Genomic DNA, 17,942 nt, shown 5'->3' with positions numbered 1-17,942 from the left:
GGCTGCTGGGACCACCCCTCCCCCCCAGCACCTCCTCCCCAGTGCTTCAGTGTAATGTGGGGGGGCCCCTGGCTCCCCCCCAGATTGGGTGGTACAAGCCAGCAGCACGGAGAGAAATTCAAGCCATGCTGCAGATGTCCTGCTGGCACTGAGAGCCCGCAGCCACTAGCCCAGTAAGCCTTTTTTTTCCCCGGGTTGCAGCCACCCCCCTTTGCACAGCACTACCATGTACTCTTCCTCCCTGGAGCAGGGCCAGGAGGTGCTGAGCCGGTTGATAGTCCAGGAGCAGGAGCTGCAGCAAGTCCAGCAGCAGCTGCAGGAAGAGATGGCCTCCGAGGAGAGGGGTGGCTCATCCCCGCTGGGCAGAACTGGCACCTTTAGGGCATGGTGGCCCAAGGCAGTATCACTCTAAAGATTCCTGTAGCAGCTCAAGGAGCAGGCACAGCCGACAGAGACTGACAATGCGGCTGGGATTAAAAAGCGAGTGTGATGGGGACAGTGACAGCTTCAGGACAGCACTCACCCCATTCCCACTTTGTCCTTGCCCGCACACCCGGTTCCCATGGTGCTCTGGGTGTCCATGGCAGTAGTTCCCACTGATGGTGGTGGGTTTTGGAGACAACATCCAACTGCTCTCCATCATCCTCCCCCCATTCTTCTGTAACCAGCCAGCGGGCTGGGACTTTGCTGTGGTACTAGGGATAAGCCAGGTTCAAAATCAGGTTTCCCAGCTCACCCAGCCCTTTTCTCCCCTGCCCAGGCAGCTGTTAGCTCATTCTCGATGCCTGTTCTATGCCCAGCAACTTGGCATGAGGGTGCCTGACTTGTAAGTAGCACACGTCACCGGTGCATCAGGGGGCTGCATTGGTGGGATGGGGGGAGAGGGGTGCTGACAGTGCTGCATGACAGGCACAGGGTACGTGGAGTCTGTCTGGGGGGGGTGTCTGATCCTGCTGAGACCCCTTCAAAGCCCTACCCATTATTGGAGAATGCGGACTCCTTCATGAGGGCAGGGCAGGGAAATGCTATGGGGTACAAGCCAGTACAAGATTTTGGGACACTGCCCTGAGCCAGGGTGGATTGTTTGTCCCCTGCCACCCACCAGTGGTTCTTAGCTTCCTTAGGCCCATCCCACCCCTGTCACCACTGAGCACCCCACAGCACTGAGAAAACCCATTGTTCCCTCAAAACAGGGTAAAGCAAGAGATAGGGGACATGGGACCCATTTTCCCAGGAGATTCAGACATTGACCAGATCTACCATATGACCAAATGCCTGGGTAAGAATAGCCTGTCAGGATCCTCATACCTGTTTACTAATGGAGGGGTCAGATACATTTTGATGCGGGGAAGGAAGGTGTTGGGGGAAAAGCTGTTTGTGTATGCTGAACTGTCCCAGAGCGTGTGCTCTTAGCACCGTTTACAAATGGCAATCTAAGAATTCATGAGTTCAGTATCAATTCATGGCAGACTATAGTCCTTAAGGGTAGTGCTGCCAAAGTGTTCCAGCCTCTTAAATGTTTCACCGGACTGTCCTGTATTTCTTCTGTGATGGTTGCTTTGTTTGTGTGGCACCGGGTAATTTAATTCCAAGACACCAAGAGTTATCCTATAAAAATGCCCTCTTTGCTGGCATGAGGTTGCCTGAAGTGAAGGAGGCCAAATCTCTGGACAAATGCTATCCCAAATTCCCTGCTGCAGTGCTAGATTTAGCCAAGGTAATTAACTGGTGGTTTACTATGAATGTTTCTCTGTTTACTTGTCTTTGGGGAGCAGAATACAGCCTACAGAAAGGGCTGTGGCTGTTAAAGTGGCTTTCTCTCAACTACCAATGCATGATCAACTGTTCGGGTTGGTGGCTTAGTGGGGCTGCAAGGTTACAACAGCAACCATCCTGGGTGACTGGCAAGACTAAGCCAGCCATCTCCAGAGCCAAAATGGTCAGTGCATATACTCCAGGGAGGATTTGTAGCATACAGTGCCCCACTGATTAAGTTTTCCAAGGAGATTAAAAAGGTGAAGAAGGACTGGTGTGTTGAAAGCATCAGCTGATCTTTCAACCCATCTTCCAACCAGCTTTGCTCCTCATCTGCTACCTAAGGTTGCTTTGTAGATCATAAGCTTACTTGTTACTGGCGAGCAGAGCTGTGTGGATACAGTGTTTTCTGCCAACCCTACCTCTATCTGCTGGTGGAGGCACTGCAAAGAAGCATGCCTGGATCCCTTCCTGGTGGAGGGATGTGTCTGCAGTGTGCGAGTTAGGAAGCCTATAACTTTGGAATAGACTCCGGAGAATCCTTCCAGGGAGTTGGGGGTTTGGGTTTTTTTGTCCTTTCACACAGTAGTCTGGAGCTGAGCAACTAAAACAACCTAAAACCCACGTGGCTGTATTTGAAATGGCTGATGGTCAAAAGAGGGCGTAAAGCCTCAGCCAGACAAAGGTAACTGAAACAATGGAGGTTTACTGAGAGCAGAGTGATATGTGCAATGAGTTGCTGTGAGCACTGGTGATTAGGATGGAAGCAGCCAGTTCTGTGTTTATTACACAGAATGGTTTTGGCAGTGGTTGGGCTCATTTCAATATAACAAGTCCTAGAGGGGAGAGACTGAAGTATTTTCTTGCCTTCTCACTCAGAAATGTTAAAGCCTTTATTTCATTTCTAATATATTTGCCTTCTCATGTTCACCTTGCTTTCACAGAAGTGTTTGCAGATTGACCCACACGAAAGACTGTGCTGAACTCTTGAAGTGTGATTTCTTCAACAAGGATGGATTTGCTGAAAGGTAAACAGTTCCTGTCTTACTCAAAGCAGGCTAATATTAGAAGGAGGTTAAGCAGCTGCACTTAAAGATTTTATGCTGGCTTTGTAGAGCTGACAGCTGTTGGATGTCTTGGTTTTGTTTGGGTTTAGCCTTCCTGGAAATGGGAGAACAGTTGAAAGGTAACACAGCGCAGCAGCATGTTTGCCTCATTAGCTGGTCATGACGCTAATTCGTCAGCGTGCACAACCCGCAGCGCACCATATTGGGTAGTTTAGTCTTACACTGTGTGCATGCAATGTGTCGGCATCCACACCAGGCTGGGACACAAACACCTTCATTGTTGTAATCTGAAAAGCATGTGCTTGAAAGATTTTCTTTGTTTTAATGGATACATCATTTTTGGCTGGCTTCTCATTAGTTAAAAAGGCATGGCTGGTTTGGTTACCTAAAAAGCTATCAGAGCCTGGGCTGAACACCAGCTGATGAGGATATTGAGATTAACAGAAGCCTTTTGTTTTTGTTTTTTTCTCTATGTGGAATATAGATTCGCTCAGGAGCTTAAATCAAAGATTCAGAAAGATGCCAGAAACCATCAATTAAAAAAAAAAAAAAAAATCAGCAAAAGGGACAAAGATGATAGCTTAGAAGAAAGAAAAATCCTTGTTGTCCAGGTTGGTCCATCTTTGTTTTCCAATATTCTTTTTTCACATGTTTTAAAATCAGTATGTGCAGCAGTGTAAGTTCATAGCAAAAATATAAGCATAATTGTCCATTTCATTAAAAGAAAAAAAAAGACTAGGTAAGTGTGCTGTGCCTCCCCTTTGGAGGCTACTGTGAGTCTAAACAGCACTGAAGACCTTGTCACCTGATCCAGGGGAATACACTGTGCCTGTGCCCCCACAGCTCTGACACCCAGCACAGTGCAGCCTGTGGGCTGCTGTGTAGGAGTTGTGTGCCGTTGATTCTAGGTGATTGGCAGCTATGAGGTTGCTCTAGTACTTGGCTCAGCAGTCTGCAAGTGGCCTTTGGGCCAGTCCCTTGCAGGTAAACTACACGGCACATACGGAGCTGAAGGGAGAATCCTTTGGGAATCATCAACTCATGTTGAATCACAAAAACATGCTTGTATGCTGCTGTTTACCTGTGTTAAAGCCCTGCCTCCAAAATTACCTATTTTCCTTTCAACCAGCTACCAAGGAGTAGAGGCTTCAGAGTGACTTTGAGGTAACACTGGGCTCAGTTCTCACTTGATTTATTTGAAAGTGACATGAGATATGACTGTTCTTCCTCCATCGTTTCCTATCTAAATCAGATAGGATATCCTCCATCAGACTCTATTCTAAAGTGACTTATTTACAGAGGGTGCTGGAACCCTGGCAAGTCTCCTGTTTGATGGAAAACAGAGGTTTTCTACTAAAACCAATTCCATCTCTGTCAGGTCCCTGCAGAATCATGCAGGTTTAGGCTTTTGACTTCTTATTCCTGCGTGCACTGTTCTAAGCTACTTTGTAAGCATGATCGTAGGGGAAAGACGATGTTTTATTTGCAAACAGGATTTTAGCATTGAGCCAAAGAGCAGAGATGCAAAGCTGTTCAAGGCAAAGCACTCGAAAACTGATGCAGAAGGAGCAGACCGATCTCCAACCTGAGCTCCCTGTACGACAGTGCAATCAACCCTTTTACAATAAGCTCTCAAACCAGTATCAAAGATTCCAGCAGCAGCTTGGACTATGTCAAGAATGCAGGCATAGTTATTCCCCCCAGCAACGAGAACTTTTCTCCCACTGCAGTTGGGATGGGTCCTTTGCCTGGGAACCTTAAATACAGGTATGGGAGCAGAGCTAGAGGAGTTCATATGTATCATCCCTGTTGCTGAGGGACTGAAATGGCCTGAGAGAGGTGTAAGGTGATGATGGTGGAACATGCGATGTGTGTTTGCGATGGGACATGGCTAGGAACAGCCCTTGGATGGAGGATTGTCTTCACCTCAAGCAGCTGTGAGTGTGTTTCAGCACTGGGCAAAGCTCCTGAACAGCAGCAGTTCCACCAGCTGCTGTGGCACTTGGTTTTCTTTGGCTTGTGGCTTGTCCTTTGGACCACATTTCTCTGTTAAGTGAGCTCACAAAAGGATGTTTTCCCTGTGAGCCATCTTCCTAAGCATTTCATGACAATGTTTCTGGATGTCTTGCATTTGTTGTTTTTATTTTCACCAGTTAATACAAAGTTTGGGATGTTTTTCATTACAGAGTTGATGAAAAGAGTAAAAAAATACTTGAACCCATTTGTAAGGCAGTGGAAGCATTCTCCAGCAAGCCATTACAGTGTAAGCTTGACCTTGGTAAGTCATCTGCTTTTCCCCTTTGTCAAAGCAGAAATCAATTCTGAACCCAAGCACATATTTTCTTGTCAAGAATCCCATCTGTTGCAGCCTTCACCATGGCTCCCAACTAGAAATACTCTATTCTTCACCCCTTTTGACCTACCAATGTGTTATCTGTTATTCCTTGCTAACAGTTATCTTATACGAAACATACTTTGTATCAGAGGACAATTTTAAATGAGGGAGCAGTCCTCATGGGTATCTGTGAGACTTGAAATAAATCCACGGCCAAAAAAACCAGACCCTGTGTGCTGTGCCTCTGGAGCAGAATTGAGGATTTGGGTTTAACATGGGCAGGGCCTTATTTAGTCATGTCATATATGCATTGAAAATGGATAATGAGAACAAGTGAACTGGAAAGCTTTACACTGCACAAACTACCTAAGCAATATTCTTTCCATGCTAACAGGAATATTTGCCTTCTTACACCTAACTAATCCAAGACATTCTCCAGGTGGTGTATTTTGTCCCTCTGAAAGCAGTCTCCCTTAGATGATTGCTTTGGGGTTGTCTTGCTGTGGCTGTTCCATTATTTATAATGTATAAATAACACTTGAGCAGAATGGATTCCATCACACACATTAGAGTTGCTTCTTTTGCTCTTCCCCAAGTTCCAACTACAGCAGAACATTGCTGTGTTTATGCATTTTTAAGCTTGAAAATAGCTTTGGCTTTTTTTGTTTGGTTTTGGTTTGGTTTTTTTTTCATGTATTTTCATGAGCTGGTACTTATGCCCTTGATTACAGGTTACTAATGAAAAAAACATCCTTCAGGCAAATAGGAGAAAATGGGAATTCTCCAAGACAAATGTGCATTTGCCAGAGCTAAACCATCTGCCTGAGCTGAGAGGAGTGGAAGGTATGATGTCCTCTGAATAAAAGCTGGTTACTAAATGAGTGGCAGGAAGCAATGTGTGTTGCAGCAGCTAGCTCTTGCTTCCTTAACACTGTATGCATTGGTTGTCTTTTGCAGCATGGCACCCCAGATACCTCAAAAAAGAAAATAAAACCATTTCAGAGTCCTGTGTCGCCTCCCTTGCTGCTATTGATCTCCATACCCCAAGTCTGGCCTCACAGCAGGTAACAACATTTTGGGAGTCTGATTTGATCAAAGAATAGGTTTGGTTTTAAGTTACATGTTGGTGTTGCATTTCTCTATCAGGCAGTTTCTGATTGTCCTCTCCATTTATACTAGACCTGGAAGTTGACCGTCTCTGGCTTTTTCTTCCCCAGTTTGCAGCTGTCAGGGACTTTAATGCCTGAGGCATCAGAAGGCAGCTTCCCCAGAGCTGAGCACTAGCCTCATGGAGAAAATCACACCTACCTGTAAAAAGCCAGTGGGCTCTCATTTCTGCTGTCTAGCTTTAATTTCTGCATACACGTGGTATGTACAAGCACATTATGTTGCCTCTGCCTTTTTATGGCCATTGCTTAATAGATTCCTACCTTTTTTTTTACAAAAACCTTCCCAGAGCCTTCTCATGGGTTTCAAAGGGATAGTTTTGTGCATGCTTGGCATTGGTGTTGGAAATTACACAGCTCATGATGTTGGGTTTGAGCAAGCTGGTAGAATAACAAAAAGGGGAAGTTGTCTGCCTTCACATGAGGAGTGGGAAAATGCATGTACAGCCCTGCAAGGGCATCAGGGAAAATGGAAGGGAGAAGAGAGAACAGTGTTGCCGGGGGGGGGGGGGGGGGCAGAGCTTGTCAAACTTAACATTAGTGAAAATGTTTAAAAATTAAGTCATGCAATCTAAATTAATGTAGCTGTTGATACCTCTCTGAGCATGAGGTAGGAGTCTGGGAGAGAAGGAGGCTTAGGAAAAGTCCTGGCTGTGTGGATGGCTTGTTGACTTGTAGTCTTAAGATTGAAGGACTGAGCTTGAACTCAGCCACTCATCTGCACTATCACTTAGCATTCCATTTTACCATTCCAGATTGTTTTAAGCTGAGGCTTTTAAATATGTTTTTAATAGTTTCTCGTCTTGCATATTGAAAGACATACAGGTCTTTAAGTCATTTTGTCTGAAAGAACACTCAGGGGAAAAAATCGTGTGGTTTTGTTTGCCGTTTTGCTTTTTTTCTACTTGGTGCTCAGGATCTTCCAAGGAATCTGCTGTACCTGTTGGAGTTAGTATCATTCTCTTGCATGTGGGAACTGCAGTGCTGAACCTAGGATTTTTACTGCCAGAATTGCCTCTCTTTCCTTGCTGAAGCTGAGCAGAAGGGACTGAGGGAGCATAAACTGGGGAGAAGAAAGAGGGAAGGAGACAAGGTGCTTTAGAAGTGTCTTCAGAGCCTGTGCTCCAAAATCTCACCAGCTTTCTTGGAACCATGTCCTGCATAGATGGGCTTTACTCAGGGCTCTGGCTACACATGTGATCACATACCTGCCCCCTCTAGGGATTCTCTCTGGGGCCAAAGGAACCACCAGGCACCAGTGCTGCATGTGCTCCTTGTCTGTATGAGTGTATTTGTCAAACTACATGATATTGGAAGAAAGGAGAAAAAACATTGGGATGGGAAATAGTCCTGTTAGTAGAAGTAGGGGAATAAGAAAGTTGTCTCATCTGTGAAGCACACAGGCGTAGGTGCATGGTGTTAGCAAGGCAATAAATAAAAATAAAGGAGGATTATAATCAGGGAGAATCTCTGTGGTTTTGTTAGTCTGCCCATAACATCATTCTGCTTTGCTCCTCTTAGTGCAGTTGGCTAAAAGGGTGGGAACAGTCCACCTGAGTTACCAGTGCTAAGGCTGCGAGTTCTCTGAGGAGGATCTCTCACCCTCCTGCCAGCACAGTGGGCTGCCATGGAAAGGGCTCATGCACAGCCCCAGGGCAGAGCTTGCACTGCCATTGCTGCTGGATTTCTTGCACACAAAGCAGCTCCTGAAATGTTGACTTTTTGGTCTTGTCTGAGAATAGTGACTTTTGGTGTGTGACAAGGGCAGATGCTGGTTTGGAGGATTTTCGGAGAAAGCTGCACTTTCTTTTGTTGAACTGCTGCCCTCTTGGAGGTTTCTTTTCTACATGAGTAGTCAAGAGAGTGGATGGCTGCTAAACTTGCCTTGGTGCACTACCAAATATGTGATGGAAAACACTTTGGCCTTAAAGAAAACATTCGTGCAAGAAATAAAATGTTTAAATGTGTGTTTCCAGCTGTTCCTTTGAAACCCTTGCTAACACTCAGCAGCATGTGTGACCTGGTGTTCAGCAACTTCCCCCAACCTGTTCATTTGGATGGTTGTCTTTTGGGTGTTTAAGTGGGCCAGCTGACTGGCTGCTCTTAGTGGTGAAGGAAGAGTATCAGTGTGAATTGACACACCAGCAAGCAGTGGGTGAGATGGGTTGTTAGTGGCAAGGGAAATGGCCTCTGTGAGCACTCAGTAGCTCAACAAAGTGCTCAATCCCTTAAGGAAACATGCATTTATGTGTACAACTTGGCATAGCAGGTTGTGGGGAGAGAGAGACAGCATCACTTTTGTCTTGGGACTGTTAGGAGACTGTTTTTGCTTAACTGCTCAAAGTCAGATCTGCAGTGTCCCTGTGTTGCTCACAAGCCTGTTTTCAGCTGTCATAGCTTACCCTACTGCACGGTATAGTCGATTTTGGAACTTTTAACTGTCTTTCCCACCAATGTGGAATATGGTATGGATGTCATTGTCTTTAAAGCTTTGTGGCTATCCTGTGTGTTGATGTGCATGTTAAAATTTGTAAGTAAAAGGATATTTAAATCCCAAATCCCTTGGTACAAGTACAAATGTAAGCTGTGCTCACTTGGTCTTCCCTGGAGTCAGTGTGTGAGGATGGAGGCACGGACCCAGAGGTAGAGTGCAAGCTGGATTGTTTATTGAAAAGATTGCACAATATTTATATGCTTCCAAGCAATTAGCCAAGCACATCTGTGTTTGCCTTGCGGTTACATCAGGTGAAAGGTCTAGCTGATTTTCTTATTGACATCCTCTTTCGAGTTCCGACGTCCTTGTTCCTTGCCAGTTCCAACATCTTCCAAGTACCAGTCAGGGACAGGTCACTCTTAATTGCCAGCTGTAGCTTCTCCTTCCCATGGTCTCTGACAGCTTTGATACATCAGTGTTGTGTCAGCTCACTTGTAGTGGCAGCATTACCTGCACTGAAAAATAGGACTTTAAAATCCATTTTTATTTAATAGTTGATACCAAGTTTCTTGCAGCCATTTACAAGTGCAGGTGCCCCTCAGCAGCATTCACACAGCACACTGCTGACCGTGCCCAGGGGCAAACATAACCACTCTGCTTGCCTGAAGTGGACCTGCTGAGGGTTTCCCAAGCTGAAGATGGATGGAGCAGCACCTAGTCAGGACATGGAGCTTCTCACAGCATCACAGTGCTCAGGCTTAGCACCCACTGGCTGTGTGTGGGTCCTTCCCTTGGATATGGCAAACGGCTCCTGCAGATAAAACAGGCAGGGAAATGGCCCCATTCTCTGGCTTTGGGCTGCTTCTCCTGTGCTGCATCAAGGTGTTGGGATTTGTTATTTGTGGAGGGGGGACCAGGGAAGAGGGTGGAAAAAAGGAATGTTTTAGTGGAGGAGGGGAAAGGAGGAAGTTGGGGGGGGGGGGGGAAGGAAGTTTTCTGGCAGGTAAGAAAGGCAGATTGGGGTGGGAAAAGGGTTTGGAGAGGGGAAAAAAGGTTGGGGGGGAAGAAGGTTGTTGGGGAGAGGGGACAGCAAGGAAGGTGTTAGGGGAGGGTTAAAAAAAGGAAAGCTTGGGGAGGGAAAGAAGATTTTAGGAAGGAGGGGAAAAGGAAGTTTTATTGGGGAAAAGGAAGATTTTTAGGGGAGGGGAGAAAAGGAGGGGTTTGGGAAAAGGTGTGACGAGGGGGGAAGGAAGGTCTGGGAAGATTTTAGGGGAGAGGAGAAGGAAGGTTTTACGGCAGGGGGAAAAAAGTTTTTTTTTTTGCGGGGGGGAAGGAAGGTTTAAGGGAGGAGAGGTTTTCAGGGAAAGTGGAGGAAAAGGAAGGTTTTTTGGGGGAAAGTTTATGGTGAGAGGGAGTGAAAAAAAGCTTTTAGGGGAAGGAATATTTTGGGGGAAAGGTTTTTTGGGGGGAGGAAATGAAGGCTGAAGGGGGACCAAGGTTTAGGGGGTGAAGAAAAGTTTTTAAGGGGAAGGAGGCGGTTTTTGCGGGATGGCAAAAAAAAATAGAAGGTGGTTTTGGGGGAAAAGAAGGGTTTAGCAGAGGGCAGAAGGACAGGGCTTGGAGGAACCTGGTCAAGTAGAGCGTGTCCCTGCCACAGGCAGGGGGTTGGAAGTGGATGAACCATTCTAAGGCTTAGGAAGGGGCAAGAATGACTTAGAGAAGAAGGGGGCAAGACCCAACAGGTTTTTAGGGAGACGGAAGGCTTTGGGAGGGGCGAACTCAGTCTTTCAGGAAGGGGCTCGCTTGCGTCGACTACTCCGGCACTGGGAGCGGCGGGCGGGGCGGAAGCGGCAGGGCGGGGACAGCTATGGCTGCGGCCGGGGAGAAGGGCTGTGAGCACTACCGGCGCGGCTGCCTTCTGCGGGTGAGGCGGTGGGGCGGCGGGAGGCGGCGGGTCTTGGCGCCGGAAGGTTCATTCCGAACCGAGCCGATCCGTTCCGTTCTGTGCCGTTCGTAGGCGCCGTGCTGCGGGAAGCTGTACGCCTGCCGGCTGTGCCACGACGGCGCCGAGGAGCACCGGCTAGACCGCTTCCGTGTGGCCGAGGTGAAGTGCACCCGCTGCCGCCTCCTGCAGAAGGTGGGTCCGATGGGGAAGGGTGCACCGCCATCTTGGGGGAGGGGCGCCATGTTGTGTGGGGCCGGCTGCGCTGCTAACGACCTTCTTCCCGGTTCCTCCTCGTCTTCCCGGTGCGACGGCAGGCCCAGCAGCGCTGCGAGGGCTGCGACAACCTCTTCGGCGAGTACTACTGCGGGATCTGCCACCTCTTCGACAGCGACAAGAAGCAGTACCACTGCCCCGAGTGTGGCATCTGCAGGTGCGTGAGGGGGCCGGCGGGACCCTTGCGCCCTGCTCGGGTGAAGAACGGTGCGGGGAGGGAGCCGGCACCGGCCTGACGCTTTTCTCCTCAGGATCGGGCCAAAGGAGGATTTTTTCCACTGTTCAAAGTGCAATTTATGCCTGAGCTTGAGCCTTCGAGGAAAGCACAAGGTAGGAATACACCTGTTAATTCTGTGTTCTAAAAGGAAAACACCCTGAAAGTGACAGTGCCTTGTCTCCATCGGAGGCCATACGAGCGGGGGGAGCAGCAGGTTCTCTTCAGTGCTCCTAAGGGCAACACAGAGCACTTTGGGCTGGCTTTACGAGTTAGAGCTACAGGAAATAAACACCTTGATCTCTTTCTCTACTTTTTAAAGGAGCTGATCTGAAATTTGATTAGATTGTTAATCTGAGAGTGCTTCAGTTTGAGCTACTCATCCTGCTGCAGTATAAGTAAAGTTAGGCTGCTTGCAGAAGTTCTGGGAGTCCTTATGTCCGTGTTCAAGCTGTTTGGTGTTTAGTATGGTTAGCCCCCTGTTAGTTAGAATCATAGAATAGTTTTGGGTTGGAAGGGACCTTCAAAGGTCATCTAGTCCAACCCCCCTGCAGTGAGCAGGGACATATTCAACTAGATCAGGTTGAATTCTCACAACTTCAAACCTAAATTCAAAGAGTAATGTTTCATACATATTTTCTTATAATTTTTAAAGTATTTTAGAATTTAGGAAAAAATAGAATAACTTTTTTTTTTTCCTTTGCAAAGTGCATTGAAAATGTCTCCAGGCAGGACTGTCCGATATGTTTGGAGGTGAGCTGCTGCTTTTCGTCTCACGGGTTTGTGTGTGGCTGTGTTTTTTACTCCAGCTGAATTAATTTTTTTGTCTTCTGTCTGATGCTTGCCTTGAAACAGGATATTCACACATCTCGCGTTGGAGCACATGTGTTGCCTTGTGGTCACCTTCTGCACAGGTGAAGCATTGCAAATACTTGAGAGAGGGGAATAGCTGCTGCCTAGTGCTTGGTGTTCCTTCGGCAGCACTACAGGCCTGGTTAGTTTGTATGAGCTACAGACAGCTGGTTTCATAGGGACCCACATGGTAGGGATCGGTCTCTGTTTCATTGGGAAATTCTTTAGGAAGGTTGTCTTCCTCGCACAGCAAACTTTGGTGATGGTAGAGGGACCTGTGTACTGTTCATTCTAAGCTCTCCTGGGCTGAATTTCCTTCTGTTACTACTTAAATTTCAAGAAGTTCCTCCTTGGTGCCAGAAGCAGTTGCATGATAATTTTAAGAGGTTGGTGGCAGCTCATCCATGAAGTTTTAGATTGTTCCTTTAAGGCATCCTTGTCTCACCTCCCACCCCCATTTTCTCTTTGCACTGAGTGAATGGCTTCCCTGTTTCATGTAGGTCTCTCCAGACTAAGTCTTCCAGCTCCTGAACTTACCTTGTGATGCACCCCACTCCCATTTTTTCAGCAGACTTGAACCACACAGACCTTTTCATAGTATTGGCTCTTTTCCTTCATGTTAGAAGACTTTAGAATGGAATCAGATGTGCTGGGAAGCTTTCTGTTCACTTGGACTCAGGCTGTTTTTTAACTTCTGGTTTGGGGCACACTTCTGTGTGCCTTTATTCAGTCCAAGTGTTTTACTAGTCAGTAGTTGCATTCTTCTTACTGAACTTCTGTGTTTTCTTTTCAGAACATGTTACGAGGACATGCTGAGGGAGTAAGTGTTTCTGAATGTCTCTTAATATTGTTGTAGTCCAGACAAATAGCTTAGAGGCAAATATCTTGATGCCAGTCATGTACTAAATAACTTAAAGCAAACTCCTGCAGGGATAAGCGACTTTTAATTTCCAGTTCTGCTTGCAAGAACTTCTTGATTTCATAGACTGGTGTGGGTTGGTAGGGACCTTAAGGCTTATCCAATTCCAACTCCCTGCCACAGGCAGGGACACCTTCCACTAGACTAGGTTGCTCTAAGCCCTGTCCAACCTGGCCTTGAATACTGCCAGGGATGAGGCAGCCACAGCTTCTCTGGGTACCCTGTGCCAGGACCCCACACAGTGAAAAACTTTTTCCTAAGATCTTAACTCAATCTCCCCTCTGGCAGTTTAAAGCCGTTCCCCTTGTCCTGCCCCTACATTCCCTTGTCCAAGTCCCTCTCCAGATGTCTTGTAGGCAAATTTGTGGCATTTTTCTTCAGTGTAATATGAAACTTGTCCTTTTTGGTGGACTTGTTTCATGATCCCGCTCCATCTTCTGATTTAGCCTTTTTTCCTCCCTGCAGAGGTTACAGGTGTCCTTTGTGCATGCACTCTGCTTTAGATATGACAAGGTACTGGCGCCAGCTGGATGATGAAGTAGCGCATACTCCTATGCCCACAGAATATCAGAACGTGATGGTGGAGGTAAGAGACGAGACTTGAAACCAGGACTCTACTCTTAGCAGGTCTGTGTCTTTTTACTGTTGGCAGTAGAGGGCACTAGGACCTTGTCCTGGATCAGAATTCAACCGGATGCTTAAGAAATGAAGAAATGTCATGCGTGGGCTTACAGTATTCATTTGCTGGCTTCATAAACACCAATAAAAGAGGCACTCCAAAAACACCAGCCCCAAAACTACAGTCTCAGTGGTGTAGGATCACACAGCAGAGAAACAGCTTAGTCTTTGGAAGTATCTTGCTTTCTCTGGTAGTGTTAGGCGATGTCTTAGTGAAAAGCAGGAACATTTTATTTTTTTTTAACAGCTTGGAGCTTTGTGTTTTAGAGTAAGATTGGTGGATTTTCTGTAAAAATCTGAAGCTGTTGCTTTGCACAAAGCTAGCACACAGAGACAACTTCTGTTTTCTTTTGGTTTCTTTGTGTTAATTCAGAACCATGAAACTCACCACATTGCAGGTAATGCTGCATTAAGCAGCCTAGGTCATTAATGTTGTAATTGCATCTGCTATGGTTTAGATAACCCATCCTGCTAGGATTTTTTTTTTTTTTGAAAAAATCTTTCTATTTTGAGAAGAGCACTCACTTGCCTGCCTTCAGTTGCAGACCAGCTAATGCTGCTAGCTGCTGTTAGTGTGCCCTCACTTCACCTGAGGGCTTCTCAAACTGTTTCTGACATCAAGAGAAGAAGCCAAAGAGTATCTGTCCCTTGACCTGTGCAAGGAGTCACCTAAGGAGTAAATCCTCTGTGATTACACAGTGTGATTTGAGTGTTACAAATGGAAAAGTTAAATCAGCCCCACTGTCTTTAAAAGGAAGACATTTTCTGCTTTGTCCCCAAACGAGTTCTGTGATTGCTGGAATCATGGTCGTAGTGTACTGCTGAGCATCCTGTTGGTGCTAAATACTCTCTCTGTCTTTTCTGCATGCTTAGATCCTTTGCAATGACTGCAGCGCCCGCTCTACAGTACAGTTCCATGTCCTAGGCATGAAGTGCAAAAACTGTGAGTCGTACAATACCACCCAGTATGGAAGATGCAGCCTTTCTTTGGAGGGGCAGTGACCAAGACAGGCTCTGGACAAGGAACACTCCACCTTGGAAGAGACTATTAAAAAAAAAAATATAAGCAAATAACCTACTTGTCAGTAAGAATTTATTCCAAATCATCATGGCACAAGCGAAGTGGTTACATGATTTAATTCATGCTGGTGCAGAGGAGTTCTGGTACATGTGCCCCATCCCCAGTATGTGAAGCACAGCGTGGGCAGGCCCTTGGGAAGCTCCCCACCAAGTGGTTAGTTTCTAGAGAATGGCACCCTTCAAAGGGCTGTTTGCTGCATTGGAGAGAGCCTGGAAGAATAACTACCCGGGAGAATGAGGAAGGACAAGCAGCTGATGCAGCAGATGATGTTCTGGGGTGGCTGAAGGCTGCAAATGTAACAGCTATTCTGGTGGCAGCTATTGGAGAAGATGAACTTGTGAGAGTGGCCTTTTTACATAAAGCTGACATCCACAAAGTTTTATGCCAGTACATTTTGTTCTTTCTAAATGATGCATTTGTTCTAGGGCCTGTGAGCATGTGGCTGCCGAGGGTGAGCTGGCAGAAATGGCATCTTTGGGTGATGAGCACCGTAAAGACCTAGCTTCAAGGCCACCCTTCTCCCACAGGCACCCATTTCTTCCTCATTTTGCTTTATTCCCTTACAAAGGCTGAGATGCTGTGAGGTTTAGACACACAGTGTGATGTTTTGATGGTTCAGTAAATGAAAATGAAGCACATATATTTGTCTTGTCAGGATTGGCATCGAGCTGAGCTTGAGACATTTGCTAAAGCAGCAGCAGTTCATAGCCACTTGAGCAGTGCAGGGACCAATTTTTTTGTGGTTTTGTTTTTTTGGTTTTGTTTTGGGGAATTTTTTTTTAATATTTTTTTTACAATGGTATTTGATTTCATTTGCGGGGAGAGGATGGAGGAGTGCTTTTAGAAAACAAAACCCAATAAACCTTCCCACCTTTCCTCATGTAATATCCTGCCCAATGTGTTTTGCAGTCTAAATATTATAGCAAGTTCTTGGCTTCTCAGAATTTCAGAACATGCAAATAGTTTCTTATAATGAAATAAAATAGATTAATCAAGTTACTCTTCATGCAGCTACTTTTTCCTAACTTGTAAACCAGCTTGCTTCTTCAGCTGATGGTGCCCTTTTGTGTATGAAATACCAGGATTGGTCTGGAGCTTGCCTTTCCTGGAGGCTCTCTTCTGGAGCACTTTTCTGTGTGCTGTAAATTGATGTAAAACGGCATCTCTATTAAAACAAGTCATGCCATAGGCAGTGTGCGTGCTCTTTTTACTCTCTGAGTAAAACTCCCAACTGAGTTTACACTATGATTCAGTACTGAGAAATAAGGGGTTGATGAATGGCTGTGCGACTCCTGGGTCTTAATAGCCCAAATACTTCTTTGGGATGAGAAGATGGTGTCCCCACCCCAGCACTGAGGCTGACTTTCTCCACCCTCCATGTCATTTTGGATGACCCCACTGTGGGGAACCATGTTTGGGCTACATCAGCAAATAGCCCATAAAAAGCCTCAGAGCTGGGCTGGAGGGGAGCAGGGTTTTGGGTGAGGGAACAGGTAAGGCTTATTTCCATGATTGGGAATGATTCTAGGGAAAGGTATTCTTTGGGATGTGTGGGGCGCCGTGCGGTGGCTTCTCCTTCGGGTCTGGTGTTAAAATGATGGAAGTGGTGGGGAGTGTGTTGTCAGAAGTCACAGTTCAGAAGGAGCATGACTTGGCTCCATGCTGTCTTCCCATCTTTGCATGAGTGGGGCTTGGGGTTGGATGTTCTGAGAAGTGCCTCTCTGAGGGGATTACAGGCTGGAAAGGGGCTGGATTGGCTATGGGACTGTGAGTCCCTGCTGTCAACTAATGAGTGAGGTGTTCCTTGGTGCTGCCATCTCTGCTTGACTTCAGGCTGCTGTAGATGATAAGAAGGAGTCTCGTTCGTGGATGACACTTTGGTTCCTCCATTGAAGCTGCCAGCAAGACTCCCTGCTGCTCTGGAGCACCATCTAAATGTGTATTGTCACCTGGAGACTTTGCTTCCTTCCCTGGATGGAGACCTGCTCTCAGGTAGGCACTGACGGGGCTCATATCAATCTGGAGGAGTTGCCATCTCGGAGCTTTGGGGTCTTGGGACGTGCCCAAGGGTTTCTTTAATAGGGAATAAGCAGCAGCCCTGAGCGTGCAGGGGAATTTGAGTTCCTGCTGCCAGCAGAGCTCATACCACCACCATCACCACCACTGCTGCCCAGGGGTGGAGGACATGGCTGAGGGCACCTGTCTCTTGCTCCCCAAAAAGCTCCAGTCCTGTCATGACAGCCAGCAGCTCAGCACAGTTTGGCTGCTCAGAAGCAGGATGAAAAGGGTTTGGGTGACAACAATTAAGCGTTTTCAAGATGCTTTTCTTGCTTGGGTGTTGCTGCCCAGGAGGTGACTTCCCTGTGACAGTTAAAGGACAGGCAGGATTAAATGAACTGTAAATGGGATAAAAATGTGATGTCACAGGATGTTTTTGAAATAAATCTCAAAAAAAAAAAGGGAAGTTGAGGTTTCTGTATTATTAAAGCAGTTATAGAATCATAGAATGGTTGAAAAGGACCATAATATTATCTAGTTCCACTAGTCCCTTGATCACACTCCTAGCTGATGCCTGAGAAGCAAATGGGCTTCCATGGGCTGGGATTTGAGTGGTGGCTGGAGAAGTAGAGGTGGTGTGGAGATGTGTTGGGAGCATCCAGCATAACTGGGAAAAGAAACAGTCAATACCTGTTTCTATTAAAAAGCCACTAGTGAATGGATGCTCAGAGGAACGTTGGGAAGCTCTGTCTAGTCCTGATTTGGGGTTCCAAAACTGGGGCAGGCTGTCTCTGCAGATGACTGTCCCCAGCTAGGTGATGAGTGCTTTGGGATGATGTCAGAGGTGATAAAACACTCTTCTGGGTTGCTCACAAGCAAGCCTTGCATGACATAGGGTTGTTGAAGGTCCCTGTTTGTGAGAGAGTTGGTGTAGTTCAGCCTGGAGAAGGCTCTGGGTAGACCTTTTAACAGTCTTCCGACACCTAAAGGTGCAAGAAAGCTGGAGAGTGGCTTTGGACAAGGACATGTAGTAACAGGACAAGGCGTAAGGGCTTTAAACTGCCAGAGGGGAGACTGAGATGAGATCTTAGGAAGTTCTTACCTGTGAGGGTGCTGAGGCACTGGCACAGGTTGCCCAGAGAAGCTGTGGCTGCCCCACCCCTGGCAGTGTTCAAGGCCAGGTTGGACAGGGTTTGAAGCAACCTGGTGGTAGTGGAAGGTATCC

The 17,942-nt window shown here is 46.7% G+C and overlaps 2 protein-coding genes across 3 annotated transcripts; both read left to right on the top strand.

Annotated features, from left to right (window-relative positions):
* The first annotated feature begins 1,402 nt into the window (after positions 1–1,402).
* CDKL2 (cyclin dependent kinase like 2) lies at positions 1,403–6,586 on the top strand. Its single transcript, XM_061444034.1, is given in 11 exon segments — positions 1,403–1,717; positions 2,700–2,728; positions 2,730–2,783; positions 3,307–3,433; positions 4,316–4,397; positions 4,400–4,589; positions 5,009–5,024; positions 5,026–5,100; positions 5,889–6,000; positions 6,115–6,221; positions 6,382–6,586. Coding segments are annotated over 11 exon segments (1,083 nt in total). The 5' UTR covers positions 1,403–1,516; the 3' UTR covers positions 6,472–6,586.
* A 4,014-nt stretch (positions 6,587–10,600) lies between these two features.
* On the top strand, positions 10,601–15,907 carry RCHY1 (ring finger and CHY zinc finger domain containing 1). Of its 2 annotated transcripts, XM_061463658.1 has the most exons (9): positions 10,601–10,681; positions 10,775–10,894; positions 11,017–11,132; positions 11,227–11,305; positions 11,898–11,942; positions 12,045–12,103; positions 12,835–12,861; positions 13,426–13,546; positions 14,512–15,907. In XM_061463658.1, the coding sequence occupies exons 1-9, from the start codon at positions 10,625–10,627 to the stop codon at positions 14,638–14,640; spliced, it is 753 nt and encodes a 250-aa protein (XP_061319642.1). In that variant the 5' UTR covers positions 10,601–10,624; the 3' UTR covers positions 14,641–15,907. The 2 variants fall into 2 exon arrangements, with proteins under 2 accessions (XP_061319642.1, XP_061319651.1); XM_061463667.1 differs by lacking the exon at positions 12,835–12,861.
* Positions 15,908–17,942: the final 2,035 nt, after the last annotated feature.

This window comes from Pezoporus flaviventris, unplaced genomic scaffold (assembly GCF_033815535.1).
Source record: "Pezoporus flaviventris isolate CSIRO_AGI_PZ_B2104156 unplaced genomic scaffold, CSIRO_AGI_Pfla_v1 ptg000002l, whole genome shotgun sequence".
NCBI lineage: Eukaryota > Metazoa > Chordata > Aves > Psittaciformes > Psittacidae > Pezoporus > Pezoporus flaviventris.
Note: the sequence above shows the minus strand (reverse complement) of the source record. Positions and strands in the feature narration are given on the sequence as shown.